Source organism: Equus asinus, chromosome 3 (assembly GCF_041296235.1).
Source record: "Equus asinus isolate D_3611 breed Donkey chromosome 3, EquAss-T2T_v2, whole genome shotgun sequence".
NCBI lineage: Eukaryota > Metazoa > Chordata > Mammalia > Perissodactyla > Equidae > Equus > Equus asinus.
Genome location: NC_091792.1, coordinates 146,055,060 through 146,073,922, shown reverse-complemented (window position 1 = coordinate 146,073,922; position 18,863 = coordinate 146,055,060). Strand labels below are relative to the sequence as shown.

General features: G+C 36.2%; 1 protein-coding gene and 1 pseudogene across 2 annotated transcripts in view; one reads left to right on the top strand and one right to left on the bottom strand.

Annotated features, from left to right (window-relative positions):
* Positions 1 to 18,863, top strand: part of SLIT2 (slit guidance ligand 2) — a 357,802-nt gene that overhangs the window by 201,726 nt on the left and 137,213 nt on the right. For both annotated transcript variants that reach the window (XM_014838841.3, XM_014838839.3), the window contains exon 5: positions 13,642 to 13,713. In XM_014838841.3, the coding sequence (XP_014694327.1) occupies positions 13,642 to 13,713 (72 nt within the window). The remainder of the gene's footprint in view (positions 1 to 13,641; positions 13,714 to 18,863) is intronic.
* On the bottom strand, positions 7,813 to 8,643 carry LOC123283871 (eukaryotic translation initiation factor 3 subunit F pseudogene; annotated as a pseudogene).

Below are 18,863 nucleotides of genomic sequence, written 5' to 3'. Positions count from 1 at the left end.
ATTACCTGCTCATCTTATTTCTTACTGCTAATAAGATTAACTGAAAATTGCAGTCGTATTATTTGAATGTTCTGGAATCCCAACACAACTGTTCTCTTTCCTTCTAATTAGTTGTTAAATGCAGCAAAATTCTACCTTCTTACCATTCACCCCCAATAATGTCACCCTTAATATACATCTATCTTTTGTATTCCCGTGCTGGTCTCTTCTTTAGAAATAACTTCCCGTTTCTTCTTACCAAAGCATCCCCATCACTTTTCCTAAGACACAGCTCAATGCTCTCCTCTTTCAAAAGCATTTCCTGATTTATATGCCACCTCACTCTTGTTACATCTCATTGTTTAATTTTTATATATGTCATCATGAGTTTGTGTTTGCTCTTTATTCATATTTACATGCCTAGTCTTCTTTACTATATTGCAGTTATTTTGATTAGAAAATAGGATCACATTTTAGATATGTCTCAATAAATGGGTGGTACAATTCCTGACACAAAGGCATGGAAGTATGTTCAGGAAATGATTATTTCCTGATTTCATCCATGTTTTATTGACAAAATTATGAAACTCACACATATCCCTGCACCCAGTATTGAGAGAATTAAAGGGTTTTTAAATCTATCAGCTGAGACTGAGACTATAGTTGAGGCTGAATAAAGGTTTTCAGTGGCTGTTATCCACTTAAAACACGTGGCACCTATCCTAGTACAGTCATTCTAACTTTGCTATTACCTGTATCTTACTGATCTCAGGAAAGATATTTGGAACACAAAAAGAATATTTTTACCATACCTTTGGGAACCAGGGAATAGATACATCATGGTCTTAATTTACCAGAGTAGAAGATGACATTTTCATGTAATACATCCTAAGAAAGACACCAAGTACCTGTTAAATAAGTAATTTGCTTGAGGACCTAAATGTCGATAAGTATAATACCAATTTACTCATCAATTATGGACATTTTTATTGACCACACCTAGGCAGTGTATTAGGAACTGGGGATACAATGATGAATTATTCAGTATCTGTTCTTCAGGAACTTTTAGCTCTCATGGGATGTGTCAACAAGTAAACTAGCAATTATAATCCAGTATGTCAGTTAAATATAACATGTTATAGGAGCACAAGGAAGAGAGCTTACTCCAGTATTAGGATATTTCAGATTTTTTAGAAGAGAGAATATTTGTACTCTGCTCCAAAAGATGAGTAGGAGGATTAACTAAGTGAAGGGCAACATTTGAATGTTTTAGGGAGAGGAAAATGGATATACCAAGGCTTGACAGGAAAAAATGCATATATATTAGATTGTGTATGCATATGTATTCCGTGAATCCCTGTGTAAACTTAGGAATCTCCATCATTTCACAATATATACATATATCAAATCATTGTGTTGTACACCTGAAACTAATATGTTATATGTCAACATATGTCAATTATACCTCAATAAAAAAATAAAACAAAAGAAACTCCATGGCAAATTTTTTTTAAGCTATCATCTACCTTTCCCAACACTCCAATCAATGACAAAATGAAGTATTTCCTACTTTACTGTTTCATGGCTTTGTGTATTTTCCTACTGATATTTTTATCAGTTCAGTAGCGTAATGATCATCTTACCTGCCTACTTTCTTTTTCTGGATCTGAGCTTTTTAGAGCAGACACAATGATATATTTATCTTTTATTTGTAAGACCTAACAGTGTGTTCAGCACACAGTGCCCTCAATGAAGAATTCCTGAAGTGCCTGAAGTGAATTGAATTGAACTCATGAAAAGTGCAGGAAAGTAACATGTGTGAGCACCATTGTGTGCTAAGACACCTCACATGTTCACATAGATACATCAGTCATTCAGTCCTCGCAGTAACTCTCACACAGCAGTGCTTGGTATTTTTTCTAGAATTAGAGAAAATAAAACATGATTCAAAGAGTCTCAGTAACTTGATCAAGATCACATGGTCACATAGTTTCATGGAGTGGATCCAAATTTGATTCCAGACCTGTCCCAGTACACCACCCTCCAGGATACCACCTCAGACATCTGGGGGTGTTTTCAGACCATTGTGGTTATCTCTGTGTTTGGACGTGACAAAACACATGGATAATCATAAAACATGGGTTAATAGCTCAGTGGCTCTTATCATAAAAGGCACACAGGGAGATAATTTTTTTAATTTGTTGCCACACACTATTTTTAGAATCTCTCATTACCTAATGGCTCTACCCAATTAGGTATGTTCTCCTTGAATGCACTTAATAGAAGTGCTTATAGGTAAGCTAAATGGTGACTTAAATATCACTTGGAAAGATAAATGTTAATATGAAACAATATTATGATACTATTTTGAAAAGAAGAAAGAGAAAGGATAAAAATTATTTACATTGTGAATTATTTATTATTTCAAGATTAATATCCTGCTGGTAAGATTTTACGTTATGCAAAAAAAGTTTTAAAAATGAACTCTCAAAATGTTCTGGAGATGGATGGTGGTGATGGTGGCACAATGTGTGAATGCCAGTGAACTGTACGCTTAAAATGGTTAAAATGGTAAATTTTATGTTCTCTATATTTTATCACACTGAAAAAATTGGCCTCTCTTACCCAATCCTCTTCTTTGTTCAGAGAACTGTGTATATTCTTCTTGACTGTAGTCGTGCTTCCAGTTTTTATTTCCTGTTGACGTTCACTGTTTTCAACTGGATGCACATAAATGAATGCTGTGCTTATAAACCAAACAAAAGCTAGAAGGTACCATTTATCAGAGACGTTTCAATGAGTTACCAACGTGGAGTTCAAAAACAGTGAGAATAGTAGTCACCTAGCAGATTTGTTGAAAATACAGGTTCCTGGGCATGTCTGTAAGAGATCCGCCGTAGTATTTCTGGAGGGGAGCTCAGAGGTCTGTTTTTTAAACAGCCTCCCCAGAGGACTCTTATGGGTGATCCTAGAACTACACTTTGAAACCACGGCTGCAGGGTAATTGAACTATAATGCCAGAGAGCCAGACCTCTACAGAAGCCACCTCCTGGCTGAGACAGGACAGCAGTGGTTAAGAGATTTGGAGAACTACGGAGCCAAGTTCAAATCTGTGCTCCACCGCTCGCTAGCTGTGTGACTGCGGGTGAATTATGTCACGGTAAGCCTCAATTCCTGGTCTCCAAATGGGAATAAAAGAATGCATCTGAAATGATTATGGAAACAAATAAATCAAAATATGTTGCCTGGCAGTTAGTAATTGCACAGTAAAAGCTAGTAATTACTAGTACTAGAAAGCTAGTAATACTAGCTTTCTGTATGATGTTATTTCATCAGTTCTAAGTTGCACATTTTCACATTTAAATATCCATGGAATCTTACAGCTGTTGTCAGTAAGTTGTGTCAAAATCTTCTATTGACAATTTTTATTAAGTGCAAGAAAGCAATGTTATCAAAGCATATTAGAGATTAGAAGAAGAATAGATATCCATTATTCCTACTGTTTAATAAAGCTTTGGTTGCTGAATACTAGAAGTTGCTGCAGATTCCCAGTGACAAACAATTTTTAGTAGAGAAACAGCCCAAAAAATCCCTAAAAAGAGACCATTCACACACCTGGCGAAGAATGATAAAAAAATCTATTCTATGTAGGATTATTTTAAGACCTGGAAGAGAAAGGAGGTATGTAGAAGAGACAGCCCTGTTTATCAAGAAGCAGCAATCAAATTGGTGGTTAAAAACATGCCATAAAGGAAACAGAACTATCACAAAGCAATGAATGTATCAGATTTTATAAATGCTTTTGAATGCATGAGTGAGAAAATAGAAGTGAGAGTGAGAAAAGAGCACAGGCAACTTTCCCACTTTCAAATGTTGAAATCTGAGTACCCTAAGCCTTGGTTCTTGGGGACAAGAATCTGCAAATTTGAAATTTGTCAATGCATACCACCTGAAAGAAAATTTACATATGCAGCACATAGTTCAATTCTCACTATAATATGAAGATCTCCTTTCTGAGCTCCAGTTTCATATCTCCAACATGTTGTGAAACATTACCACTCACCTGTCTTGTGTTGCCTTGATACCAGTGTATCTAAAAGTGCTTTCAGAAATCTAATTTCCTTTCCTGATTTCCTCTTGTTGTGTCTATAGTACTAGATTATTCTGCTTATCGTGCCTCCAACCACAGGCTTATCCTTAACAGCTCTGTCTCTTACCCATAGACATCCAGCAAGTTGCCATGTTTGGTAAGTTCTTTCTTCAGAACTTGTTTTTCTTTACCTCCCTTCCACAAAGCCTTGTTTACTGAAGGCCTGTCATATGCTGGGAATTCTATAGAAACAAGATGAACTAAAATCCCTGCCTTCATTCATCATATTGTCTGACAGGAAAGACAGTTATCCAAGAGTAGAATTCAACTAAAACTTTTGAAGCATTATAATAAGTGTATGTGCCAGTCACCTTAAGAGCACAGAAGAGGGAACAGTTGGCTCCCCAATAATAAATAATTATAGTAATTTAATATTTAATTATTTAAGTATCCATTTGTATTAATAACAATAGTGTTATTTGGGCCAGGCAAAATGACCCTAAGAGATATTTATACTAGCTGATTTTACAGATGGGTAAGTAGAGAAAGACGCTAAGCACCCTGCACAGCATCCCATAGCTAACACATTGCAGAGATCTTAGCACTAAGCTCAGTGGGGGAATTGGGGGAAAACTGTGTTGAAGGAGCTACTATTTGCTCTGGGTCTTGCACGATGTTTAACTTTCCATCTCATGATAATAAGAAGTAGGTACCTAAGACAAAAAGAGAACGTGCAAAAGCTGAGAGATTTGGAAAGATGATTTTATAAAAGATGAAGTAAGAGTGTAGAATTCCTGAATGAAAGCCTGAGATGGAAATAGAAGCACAAAAAGTATCCAGGAAGACCATGAAGTGAGAGAATGTTGAAGTTTTCAAGAAACTCCAAGAAGGCCAGTGTGGCTGGAGAAGAGTAGGTGAGGGGGAGAGTAGAAGGAGATTAAGTCAAAGAGGACATGCTGACCAGTTTATTTTGGGGGCTTGCAGACATGTGTGATGCTTTGTGCTTCCCCTTGTAGTGATATAGGACATAGGTGAAGAGTTTTGATCAATGATATGGCAAGATGTTTTTATAGGAAGGCAAAGAGAGAAGCGGAGAGGTAGTTGGAAGGCTATTAAGATAACCCAGACAAGAGGGGATGGTGGCTTTGTCAGGGGAGCAGAGATGCTCATGGGTCAGATTCTGGATATATTTTGGAGAGTCAAGGGGATCTGCTGAGGGATTGGACGTAGGGTGTGGAAGAATATGAGATGATATTGAAGACTCCAAACTTTTGGACTGAACAACTTTAAGGATGGTGTCTCCTTAACTGAGATGAGAAAGACTTCAGGAGGAGGTGGTTTGGCATGATTTCAATTTTGGAAATAAAATTGTGCTGCCAGTGTGGAGGATGCATTGGAAAGGACCATAAATCAAAGCAGAGATCAGTTTGGAATCTCAGTCATGTGTGAAATGGTGATGAATGTTCTACCAGTGACCACGGCAGTGGCGAGTGGAAGGAAGGGGCTTGATTGGAGACAGTACTGGGGTAGTTTTGGGAATAGGTTGGCTGTAGTAGAAGGAGGAGGATCTAAAATGAGAAACTTCAGGGTCTCCTGGCTGATGACCACTAGGCCACTTCTCAGACCTGGCTTTGGGAGACCTGTATCTTTCCAATCATGCAAATACCAACAAAGTAGATCCTTTTCTATTTGAAGCCACTTATGTTCACCCCCATTCATATCATTCGTATCAAGATTAACTTCAGACTGGGACAGTCTTTCCAGCTCTTCTCACTTCCTTGTCATCTCAGAAAATGAATAAACCAGGGTTTTAAGTTTAAAGTATTCGATATTTTTAATTTTTGTGGAAAATTCCAAATTGTCATGCTTGTGTATTTGCAATAAGCTTTTTTTCCTTTAGTATTTTCCCAGTTTTATTGAGACATAATTGACATATAACATTGTGTTAGTTTAAAGTGTACACCATAATAATTTTATATATGTATATATTGCAAAATGATGACCACAATAAGTTTAAGGTAAAATCCATCACCTGACATAGGTACAAATTTTTTTTCTTGCGATGAGAACTTGTAAGATCTACTCTCTTAGCAACTTCCAAATATACCACATACAGTATCGTTAACTGTAGTCACCATGCTGTTCATTACATCCTTGGAATTCATCATAACTGGAAGTTTGTACATTTGACCACCTTTACCAATTTCCCCCAACCCCCACCCCTTGCCTCTGGCCACCACCAATCTGTTCTGTTTTTATGAGTTCATTTTTTTTTTTTTTCAGATTCCACGTATAATTGATATCCTCCAGTATTTGTTTCCCTCTTTCTGACTTATTTCACTTGGCTTAATTCCCTCAAGCTCCATCTATGTTGTCACAGATGGCAGAATTTCCCTCTTTTTATGGCTGGATAATATTCCATTGTATGTCTCCAATTGTGCATGTTTCTTTATCCATATTTTCCTTATCCATTCATTCATTGATAGAAATTGTTGTTTATGGAAATAGTAAATAATTTTAATTATTGTAGTTACAAGTTATTGTAAGTAATGCTGCAGTGATCATGGGGGTGCAGATATCTCTTTGAATTAGTGATTTCGTTTCCTTCAGATATATATTAGGGAATTGCTGGATCATATAGTAGTTCTATTTTTAATTTTCTGAGGAACCTCCATACTGTTTTCCATAGTCTCCTCACCAATTTACATTCCCACCAACAGTACACAAGGGTTCCCTTTTCTCCACATACTCACCAACACTTATCTCTTGTCTTTTTGATGACAGCCATTCTAACAGGTGTGAAGTGATATTTCATTATAGTTTTGATTTTTGTTTGATTTGTATAGTGATATTGAACACCTTTTCACATACCTGTTGGCCATTTTATATCTTCTTTGGAAAAATATCTATTTAGTTCCTTTGCCTATTTGTAACTGGATTTTTTTTTTCTATTGAGCTGTAAGTGTTCTTTATATATGTTATACTAACCCCTTCTCAGATATATGATTTGCAAATATTTTTTCCCATTCTGTAGGTTGCCTTTAATTTTGTTGATGGTTTCCTTTGCTGTGCAGAAGCTTTTTAGTTTGGTGTGGTCTCACTTATTTAGTTTTGCTTTTTTTGCCTTTGCTTTTGGTGTAAAATTAAAAAAAATCATTGCTAAGACTAATGTGAAGGAGCTTCCCACCTATGTTTTCATCTAGGAGTTTTATGGTTTCAGGTCTTATGTTCAAGTCTTTAATCCAGTTTGAGTTGATTTTTATGTATGGTCTAAGATAGGGATCCAGTTTCATTCTTTTGTATGTGGCTGTCCAGCTTTCCCAACATCATTTATTGAAGAGACTATCATTTCATTATTATATATTCTTGGCTTCTTTGTCACAAATTAGTTGACCATATATGCATGGGTTTATTTCTGGTCTCTCTGTTCTGTTCCATTGTTCTGTGTGTCTGTTTTTATGCCAATGCCATGCTGTTTTAATTATTATAACTTTGTAATATAGTTTGAATTTAGGGAGCATGATGCCTCCACCTTTGTTGTTCTTTCTCAAGATTGTGTTAACTATTTGGGGTATATTGTGGTTCTATACAAATTTTAGGATGGTTTGTTCTATTTCTGTGTAAAATGCCTTTGAAACTCTGTTTATTTAAAGTCACAAGCAGTTGACTGACTCAGTGTGACTCAAACCACAAAGAAATCATTTCTACTTCACTCCATTCTGAGTCCTAGGATTGGGGCCCATTCAGAGGCTTACGACTTTCTCATTGAGGGCAGTCTGACTGTGTGAGATTGACCAAGGAGGTCACCATCAGCAGGTCACTGATGTTGCTGTTGAACGTGGTCTCAAAGTCATCAGGAACTATCTTGGGTACTTGGTTAACCAGACTCATCAGGAAGTGGTGCACAGTATTGTCAGCTGACACCTTTCTAGACAGCACATCGTCTGCCTACTGCAACACTGTGCTCAGGGCATCCTGGGTGCCAGCTGTTGCCCCTCTTACCTATTGCAAGTCACTTGAGAGTCTGATCACCTGGTTGGGGCTAAGACAGGTCTTCATGTTCAGGTCAACTCCAATGCATTCCGTGTCAGAATATGCATATTTCACTGTCAGAGGTGTGAACATCACCCCCAGGGTCCTCCTAGGGACACCCATTAAAGAACAATTCATACACGTTCTTAGCAAATTCCGTGTCAACAGCCACCTCATCTTCTGACTCCTTGTGTGGCATTGAAAAGCAACTGGTGTCTTAGTAGTTCCCAGCAGGATCCAGATAACTCAGGCAGCACCCTCGTTGCCTCACTCATAGCTGTCCACAATGGAGGCCAAAATGAATGGGAGCAGCCAGACCACACGGCCCCCAGGGGAAGGGGCCTGAGAGAGCAGGACAGGGCTGCAACTGCGCCGAGTCTGCACTGGGGCTGCGCTGGGGCTGGCGCTGAGGCTGGGCTGGAACCAGCGCTGGGGCCGGAGCTGAGGGTAGGATCAGGTTGGAAATTGAGGCCGGGGCTGGGGCCACAGCTGGGCTGTGGAGTGGTGGGAGGAATACTGTGTGGTACTGATGGTGAGGCCATCTCGTCGACAGAAAATGCCATTTGAATTTTGATAGGGATTGCAATGAATCTGTAGATTGCTTTGAGTAGTATGGGAATTTTAAGAAGATGAATTCTTCCAGTGCATGAGCATGGAGTACCTTTCCATTTGTGTCCAAAATATGACAAAACCAATCTAGTCTCCTTGTCTTAAGTTCTAGCTCCCCACTTACCTTCTTGTCTTCCCCAAACACTTTTTGCATTTTGTTATTCTCTTACTCAGAAAATCTGAGTGGTTGCAAGCTCTCCCCAAGATGACAATCACCTTAACTTGCACTGTAGTCCTTATATTTGAACCTGAGCCCAACTCCCAACTTTATTACTTAATATTCTCCGAAAAGAATTTCCTAGATCATGGAGACTGTTTCTCTCCACCAACACTGCCCAATACCACTTCTTTGCCCATTGTCCCTGTCTGTTCCAAAATTCAATTTCCAGGTTAATCTTCCTAAAAATCAACTCCAATTAAGGCATTTCTCTACTCTGAAACACATTTTTACACTCTATCGCCTAGTGATGTAATTACAAACCCTTCCCTTGGCAGCTTCATCTCGCTAACTCAGTAGTTCTGGGTCATTTTTCTTCCACACACTTCATAGAACAGTGCACTCCCATCAGCAATGTCTCACATTGCCTACAGTGATCTGCAAGGAACAGAGCAGATACACTTAGTAGCACATAGCAGCATCTGAGTAGAATATTGTAACATATATGTAACCAACACCTCTGTAGAGCTTATTAGGTGACAGGTACTTTTTGAGCATTTAAAACTATGAGTTCATTGAATCCACCCAACAGTTTCATGAGATAAACAGTATTATTGTTCCATTTTACAGATGAAGAAACTGACACACGGAAAGGGTAAACAATTTTCCCAAGGTCGCATGGTTAATAAATGGCAGAGTTAGAATTTAATCTCAGATATTCTAGGTCTGCAGTCTGTGCTCTTAATTCCTCTGCCATACTGTCTCTCTCCATGGATTCCTGCCACCCACCATGTACCACCCTCTTTCCCATCACTTGAGGCTGATAATTACTGAGCTCAGTCATTTTCATCAAGGTTCAAAAAGATCCCATTTTATTTTGAAAGTGGCCTGAATCAATCAAGCCTCCAATGACTGTTACTTGTCTTATCTCCTAGCTCCTCTTTCTCAGATACCACTGATGTTTTACTTACCACGTACTATCTTTGTTGCCATCTAACTGTGTGATATATATCACATCTCTCTAACTAGATTGAAAAATTTTCAAAACCAAACTCGTAATTGACACTGCAAATTGCTCTTCTGATTTCCCAATTTTGTTAACGGTCCTTCTAATCTAAATTCAAAGTAACTTCTGTCTCTTCTCTCTCCCTTGGCTAAACCATATCCACATACAACCTCTTCTAAGTTTTAGATCTTCATGCATCCCTGATTCCACTCTTTATCTTCTCCACCTTTTCTGTCTACAGAATGGAAGATGCCTCATCTATTAACTGGCAGGGTAAGCAAGCAACGTATTGATGGTTGTTATATTGCTTGAGATTCTCATGCCCTTTCCCCAGCCAGCATAAAAGGCTTGTATCTGGTCTTCCAAACTTGAGTCTTTGACTTCACGTATTCATCCTAAAATCCTATTGCCAGTTTAATTTATCTAAGGAACAGCCTCTGTCCTGCTCCCATCCACTGCTCTTCTCTCCCCTCCATTGTCTGCTGAAATAAGAACTCACTCCTCAATTGGTACCCAAAAGTCTACTCATTTCACCATTCATTTGTTCTTCTGACCTCATCTTTCCTCTTACTCCACTACATATGTTATACCTTCTAAGCAAACCAGACCAAAAGCTACTCCCATAAAATGTTTTATTTTTCTACTTCCATACTCTTGCTTGTGTCATTTATTTCCACTTGAAGTTCTGGTTCTCCTTCTGCCCTCTACCTTTATGTCTTGGAACATCCACATTGCCTTTATTCTTATTCTTATTCTATTTTCTTACTTTTTTACAGCCTTAGTAATTTGTTTAAATCTCTCATTTGGGCTTCTATTTGGCTACTTGCTTCATCTTCTTTACTGGATTTGAAAATTCCTGAAGCCAGGACACGGGCCTTAGCCAACTCAGTAATCCTTGCAACATCAGCCAATGCCTTGCATAAAGTAGATATTAAATAAATATATGTGTGATGGAAATAACTGCTAACCCCCACTTGATTATATGTAGAAAATATGAGTCATTGTTCTAACATAGTGTGACCCATGATTTTATGAATGACATAAATCAGAGGCTGGGATGAGTTATGAAAAAGCCTTCTAAGTTCTAGGCCACAGGAAGGACATATTGAGATTGATTAAGTAGCTTCTGGTATCATCTTTAGAAATCCCCAAATCTTAAATCAATATTTATCTGGGTTTCCTAGACATCTACTTTGACAGTTTGTGTCATTGTTTAGCATTAATACCCTATATCTCTGAAGCTTGGTTTATTTAATAATAATAATAATAATGATCATAATACTCTGTAAGATGACTTTGGGGATTAAAGGAAATATAGATCAATTTTGATGATAAATAAAAATTTATTGCATACAGTAGGTACTGAAAACTTAAGTTTCTTCCTCCTGTCACGGATGAACACGCCCCACTTAATTGAAGGGATCTGGGATCCATACCTGAAGTTGCCTGACAGAGTGGGTTGGGCACAAGAGCAGAGACCCCGTAGAAAAGTCTGCTCGGGGGGCAGACACACATAAACCATTAATCTTATGAGAGTAAGGATGCTCTGAGCCTGATAGTCTCTCACTCTTAATAAAAACAAAAGATTGGTAAGTGTCAGCGGGATAAACCCTTCTATGCTCTAGAATTCTGCCTAAGGCAATCAGAAAGACTAAAATCAAATTCAGAAGGATTGGTGTTCTGATTGTGTGTTTCAGTGTTCTTCAGTGCCGTCTCATGAACCACCTAAAATCATCCACTGACTTTTCTCCCACCCACTATCCCCCCATTTGAGAACCTGACTCTAGGAAGAACTATGCCTAAAGACCGAGCAGAGCAGAGATTGCAGGTGGTGAATGAAATGGCCCCAGCTGGCGGGATGGCGAGACTGCAGAGCCTGGGAGGCAGGCAGGATCTGAAGTAAACATCTCTGCCATTGTTAGTCCCCTACACAGTCTTTAAAGCAGTTTTGTCTTAGAAGTGGAAAAAAAAAATAAGCGATGAGAAAACATTGAATTCATGGGCACCGCGGTAAAAACACAATTGGTTTTCAGGAGTGCTATAGATTCAAATTTGCTTGAATTGAATCTTTTTTTTCCTCCTCATTTCTCATTCCTTTCTGGTTTTTCCTTCTCCAGTATCTCTCTTTACTTTCTCCTTGCTCGGTAGCCTCCTTTGAACACTGTTTCTAACATCATGGGTTTTAAATATATACTGTTAAACATTCTTAACTCGATGTAATTAAACAAAGGAAGGAAATCAGTCTGAATCAATGACCAGCTGGAGAAATAAGCAATTTTTAAGGAAATGAAGTTTGATTACTCTTAGGGATATACTGAAACTATTGAAAGCAGTTATGGGGCTACGTCGCTTAGGAAATGGATGGCTGCCTTAACTCCTGCATAAGCACATATTGTACATTTATTGTTTCAAATAAAATATGCGGGCTTTTTTCTTTTTTGCTAAAGACCTTTACTCTTTAAATAGACCAACATTTATTTCTTTACAAATTGCTTAGTAAACATTTTTTTGTTTGTTTGAACATCGCAGATATTGAGATATAAGTGCAAATCTCAGTTGTTTAAAACTTGGTGCTAATGAGGTCATGACCACACACTAAATCTCTGTATCTGCCAGTTATCTCTGTGGCGTGGCCACAAGTGTGTGAACAACAAAGTCTGGTCATAAGAAGCACTAGGGGAGAGGATGTGCATGAATTTGTCCAGTACGCCTCCACATAATTGGAAAATGGCTCTGTTTTCATCAGCTACGCACCTGTGGTCAGTAGCTTCATCTTTCTTCGTGAGCATTGTTTATTTTAGAATTTTAATGATAATTTTAGCACCATCGTTGTTACTTTATACTTCAACTTTCTGCTGTGTGGTGGTGTTACCTAAAATTAGATGAGCATTTTCTGTTTTCAGTGACATTTCTTGCCTGTGTATTTATATCCTCCTTTTAAGGCTAATAATGCTATGCGAGCTCACAGAATTGCAGCTGAAGTCTGAAGGAAAAATAATGATCCATTTCCTGAGATGAGTGCTTTTTACAAACTTCTCAGTCCAACTCAAAAATTGCTTTTTTCCCTTGATTAAAATGTATTTCTCAATTAAATTAAAATGCAAATATAGACAGTCTGTGTTTATGGTCATAATAGAATTATTTAAAGAAGGTTTTAAATCAGTCTGCTGTTAATATTTCATGCAGGAACTGTTGGTTTTATTGTTGGGCCAGTACTGCTGTGTTCCATTTTCAAGATTACTTAAAGTGCTATGAAAACTTAATCATACTGCCCAGGTTTTATCAGTTTTTGCCCACTCTTCTCGAGGACATTAAAAGGGACTTCTTCCTTTATATACTTTGTAAGTTATGTCAGGGATGTTGCAGAAATATCAAGTACTAAAATTTTAGAACCCCTTGAAATTGGGTTATGAATAATTTACTATTTGTTTTAGAGAAATGTTTTATTACACAGAATTGAATCGATTCTTAAATTTAAGAGAATTGTATTTTGAAATTTATTATAAAAGTAAAGATCTGGAAAAGTACTTCAAGAAACCATTTAGTCTAACTTTTTAATTTATACTAGAAATATAAAATATTTATACTAGAAATCGCATCTAATGATATGAATTTAATTATGATCTCTAATTCTATGGATTTAATTATGATCCTTTTAGTATTTTTTTAGCTTTTTTTAAGAAATGCCCTATCACTTCTCAAACACATTGATTAAAATAATTTGTAAATTATATTTTATAACTTGATTTTTTTTGTTGTTATTTTTAGTGATCTCAGTGAAAATCAAATTCAGGCAATTCCAAGGAAGGCTTTCCGTGGGGCAGTTGACATTAAAAACCTGTAAGTATGTTTTTTCTAATTTATACTGTTTTTTTAAGTTATACATTTCAAAGTTAAATTTATATTAAATAAGGTGTCAGAAAAAATGGTGAAAGCTCTATATAACTTTATACTTGCTTAGGAGAGCTTGTAACAATACATTTTAAATTGTTTTCACTAGCTATCTGAAGAGATTCTCATTTAGAAGATGTCGTGAAACTGAAGTTGTTACCAAACTCATTCTTCAAAGCTTGTGATTAATCTTGTGAAATCTAATGAAATAATTTGATTAAAAGATATTTACAATGTATTTTCTTCCCTTTTACTGTCAGTGTACTTCAATAACTCCCTTTTCAGTTGTTAACTGTCTTTATTGGAAATGCAGAATATAAACTGTTTTTTCTGGAAAGAGTAGACAGTATTTTCTTGTTAGAGATACCTGTAGTGTAGAGCTACAGCTTTTTTTATATATATAGCTTTTAGATCACCATTTTCATTAAATGCCAAAAGTGTGAGAATAAGAAAATTGTGTTTTACCCTTTGTGTGAATATTTTTCTTACACTCTTTTCCCCTCATATATTTATGAAAGAATATATGCATAGCCTTCTTTAAAAGGAGAAAAAAAGAAAGAAGATAAAGAAGATTGTTTCTGTATTTTCCCTTGATAAATCTTTAATCTGGTGTCTTGTGTAGAAGTGTTCTTTGTAAGTGCCCGTAGCTCTGATGGTACATATCAGATTTAAGGTCTCAGTGACAATCATAATATTGTCAATATATATCTTTATAAATTTTAAAATGCTATATTAGCCTTTGAAAATGATGGTTTTTGATTGACCGAGAATGCTAGGACATGAAATGTTTTCCTTAGCTTTTACATTAGCTTGAAATGTAGGGGAAAATGTCTCGGTGTGCTGAGATTAACTGTCAGGAATTCAATATTTCTTAGCTAGCAATAAACAGGGCAGGCACTTTTTCAAGAATTAACTTCTATTCAGAATTCTCCATGGTGGGATCCGACATTCTTTTCTCAGTAGTGAAACTGAGACAGGTGTTTTCCCTTATTAAAGAAGGCGACTGTTTATAAAGCTCCAAGTTTTGGCCTCTGCAACTTCTCCTCAATGTAAATGGTTTTTGTTTTAAATTTGTACTTTCTAAATGTACAGATAAAGACAGAAAAATACAGGATATATATAGAAAATACATATTCTAGATATAAATATGTAGAGCCATTAAAATCCTGGCTCTAGCTTTTTATGATTTTTTTTACATGTTAAAACAATTTGATTTGCTTTCTTTTTATCTTCTCTAGCTAGGGCTTGGGGAAGTCTGCAGGTAAATTCAGTGATGTAGTTGTTCACAACTGCCTCTGTATCTTACGTCTGGTTAGAACAAGATAAAGACCCCCACGTAGCAGCTTCTCAAGTTGCCTATGTGTTATCGTAAAAGGATAGTGATGGCTACAGTTGACCACCCTTTGGGACTGCCGCTTGCAATCTTACGATAGTATTATCTCTAAATCCTTAAAACAGGTGGCTTTTAATCTTCTTAGTAAGATATTCAGGGAATCCAAGTCTCTAAGTAACCCTTCTTCCATATTAAGGATATATCTGGGACTGAGATACCAGTCATGGTGGGATTCTTCCTGATGTTTTCTTCATTTATTCTTAAAAAATGTGATTTTAAAAGTTCAGATAAAAAAAGGCGAGATGCCAACCAGTGTGCTATGAAGAATGCAATGTTGATTTAGGAGAATTAAAAAAATAATTTGCCCACATGCATCATGTTTCCACCAAATTCAAAGGCAGTTATTATGTATACAGTGGGATGAGTTTAGCTCTGGAGTCATGGGATCTTTTGCTGTTTACTGGACTTGTAGACATGACAAATCAGTAAACTTCACTGAACCTTCATTTTCACGTCTATAAAGTGAATATAATAATTGCTTCGGTTTGTTGTAGTTATTAGGGAAAGGAGGTATGTGAAAAACCTTTTGAAACAGTAAAATGCTATGTAATAAAGTTTATTGTTTCATTCTGCAAGTATTTACTAGTCGACTGCTAGAAGTTAGCCCTGAAAAAGGTAAGACTAAGAAGATGAGAAAGAGAAGATGAAGTAATTTTTAATGTTAGGCATGGATAAGATAGACCCATGTCTATTATGGGTCAGTTAGACATGGAGCGACAAAATGGAAAAAGAAAATATATTAGAAAGTACTAAATGAATACACACAAGACCCTGATTTATAAACAAGATATTAAGTGCTATAGGTGCTGAAGGAAGAAAGAGAGAAAAGTATTGCTTGAAGTTATCAGAGAATGCTGTAGGAAAGATTTCCTAAAGAAAATACAAAGGATTCTTTGGGGAGATTGCTTGGTATTGCATATTGGTGAGTCATGGCAGGTGAGGGTAGATTGGGGAGGTTAGAATTTATTAAAGTGGCTATGAAAAGTTAAAATTTATTCCTACTAATCTCACAATTTATTCCGTCTGTTCTCACTACCTTCCTTATAACAATGTGAAAGACCATTAGAGCAACATGGAAATACCACAATGCATTTATTGGTTGATTTGATTAATCAGGATCCTAGCTACAATTTTATAGAATTTTACAGTTAAAAGTCATTTTTCTGTAATTGAAAAGAGTTTTAAAAAAATCTGATTTCATTCAGCTTTATACGAAGTTTAGATTTATCATTAAAAGTTAAAGAAGGGGGCCCGCCCAGTGGCGCAGCAGTTAAGTTCACCTGCTCTGCTTCAGTGGCCCAGGGTTCACTGATTTGGATCCAGGGCCTGAACCTATACACCACTTATCAAGCCATGCTGTGGCAGGTGTCCCAAGTATAAGCTGGAGTAAGATGGGCACAGATGTTAGCACAGGATCAATCTTCCTCCGCAAAAAGAGGAGAATTGGTGTCAGATGTTAGCTCAGGGCTAATCTACTTGAGGAAAAAAAAAGGTTAAGGACAATATCTAGTAAAATAAGTTAAAACTGTGGGTAAATTTTAAGTAATATTATTATTAAACTGGTAACCATAAGTCTTCGAGTAATTACTCAATAAAAGCCCATAAATAATATTAACAGTATTAATATTATTGATATTCATTGTGGGAAGGAGAGGTACAGTGCTTTGTCCCGTTTATCATCCTAGTGTATGCACTTACAATTTGGACAGTCCTGCATGACAATGGCTACTGTTCCAGATCATTCAGAGAGTAAAAAGAAAACAGAAGACTAGACAGAATGTCTGCTTTAGTTGCATCAAGGTGATAGCACTTCTAAAAGTTTGATGCACTGTAATACGTTTATTGGCTTTACCACATTCAGTCCTTATTCACAGCAAATTCCAGTTATCAGAAGATTTCCACTGGAAGCACTTGCTTTAATCTTGTGGATTGGCTAAATATGCTCAAGGCAGCATCCTGACAATATGAAATTGATGCTGTGGAAATTTTGCAAATTAGCAGATCTTATTTCTCTTCCTTCAGGCAAGCCACACTAAAACTGTTGTAGACAGATGGACATTTATCTTGCTCTTAAACATCTCCAGGGAGGACTTCCCATAACTTTTTTGCTTATCTCTATTAATTTCCTAACTGGATTAAACCTTTACATTTTATTACCTGATTTTCTCCAGCTGCAACTTAAACCACATTCTTTTTCCCGACATTTTAGATGGTGAGGTCTGAGAATAACAAAATCATATTAAAATATCAGCTAAATTATAACATTTGTAATAATCACTGGCAGCTCTTTTCCATAGGGTTTGCGTCTGTGTTTTTAAACTCCCCAATCAAGTATGAATTAAAGTATTGATACCATATCATTACCAACTGATGCCTCACCAAAATAATAATCAATGTTTATATGACTTTTCTTTTAAACTTTTTATATATATTTAATATATTTAACACTGATGCAATAAAGCCTTTGCTGCTGCCTGATTGTATCTTGAACAAAGATGTTATATTGTGCCACTGATTTGTTTACAGTTATCTATGAGATATTTCCATTTAAATGGACTGATTTAGGAGAATGATGGAAAATTAAACCTTGCTTTATTGCTAAGACTTGCAAGCTTATTCTCTAGGTATGTATTTTATGAATATAAAAAATTTCCCAAGTCTCTTATTTCTATGAGAAAACATTTCTGGTTGTAGTTATCCTGGAATTTAATCGAAAGAAACCACAAATGTGTGAACTTACAAATTAATTAGATTGCTGGTTGTTATTCATGTCACACAAGCAAAAGCTACCATACTTTACCATTAGTTTTTTTAGTGAATTCAACATGAATACTTAAAATAATTAAATTCCAGCAAACATTATTTTAGACATATTGTGCAAAGTAAATCACACTAGCTTTTTTTCTTCTTTCATTTTGCAATATGTCCTCAAAATGTACTCAATGTCCCAGTCAAATTTTACTATTTAGTTCAGAAATAAAGGCATCCCTTTCTCATTTGCTTGCATCATCTCAATTGCATTAACCTTACATTCGTTATGAGTCTTACGCTCATTTTCCAGGAAAACTGCCTGTTGGTAAAAAAAAAAAATAGATTAGGGTAAATATTTATATTTATTCTTTTTTTACATACATAAATTTATGGACAAGGGTTTAAGTTACAAGATGATTTAGCTTGGTTCTTTCTAAGTCATAGTATCATTTGGGAAACAAATATGTATGTCCATGAAATTTTAGGAAAGAAATCACCCAATTTGTGGTGCAGTGGTTATTGGGAATAAGAAGATTTGTCAAACAGCAGAGAGGGAGAGTTAATCTGTGTTACTCAGCTATTTATATTATTTAGAAATTTTCTTTTCTTTCAGGAACTCTGTCATCATCAATTTAGTTTATTGATGGATCAATTAAAATCCATAGAAGGAAAATACACAGTTCTATACTAAGTACACTTAGTGTTTTACTTTTATTTTTTACACTTCTCTGTTTTTATATATCTCTCTACTGGTTTTTTTCCTGTATCATCTGCTATTCCATAACAATAAACAAACCAGGGTTGTTCACATAATATAGAATCAATATGTAACAATGAGAAGAGTGTATTATGTAGTTTACCATGCAAATGCAAGACTTTCTTTAGCTTTGTTGTATAAATTGTCTTAACTGCAAAATGTCTACTGCAATCGGGTAGTTTTCATGTTTAGTTCATT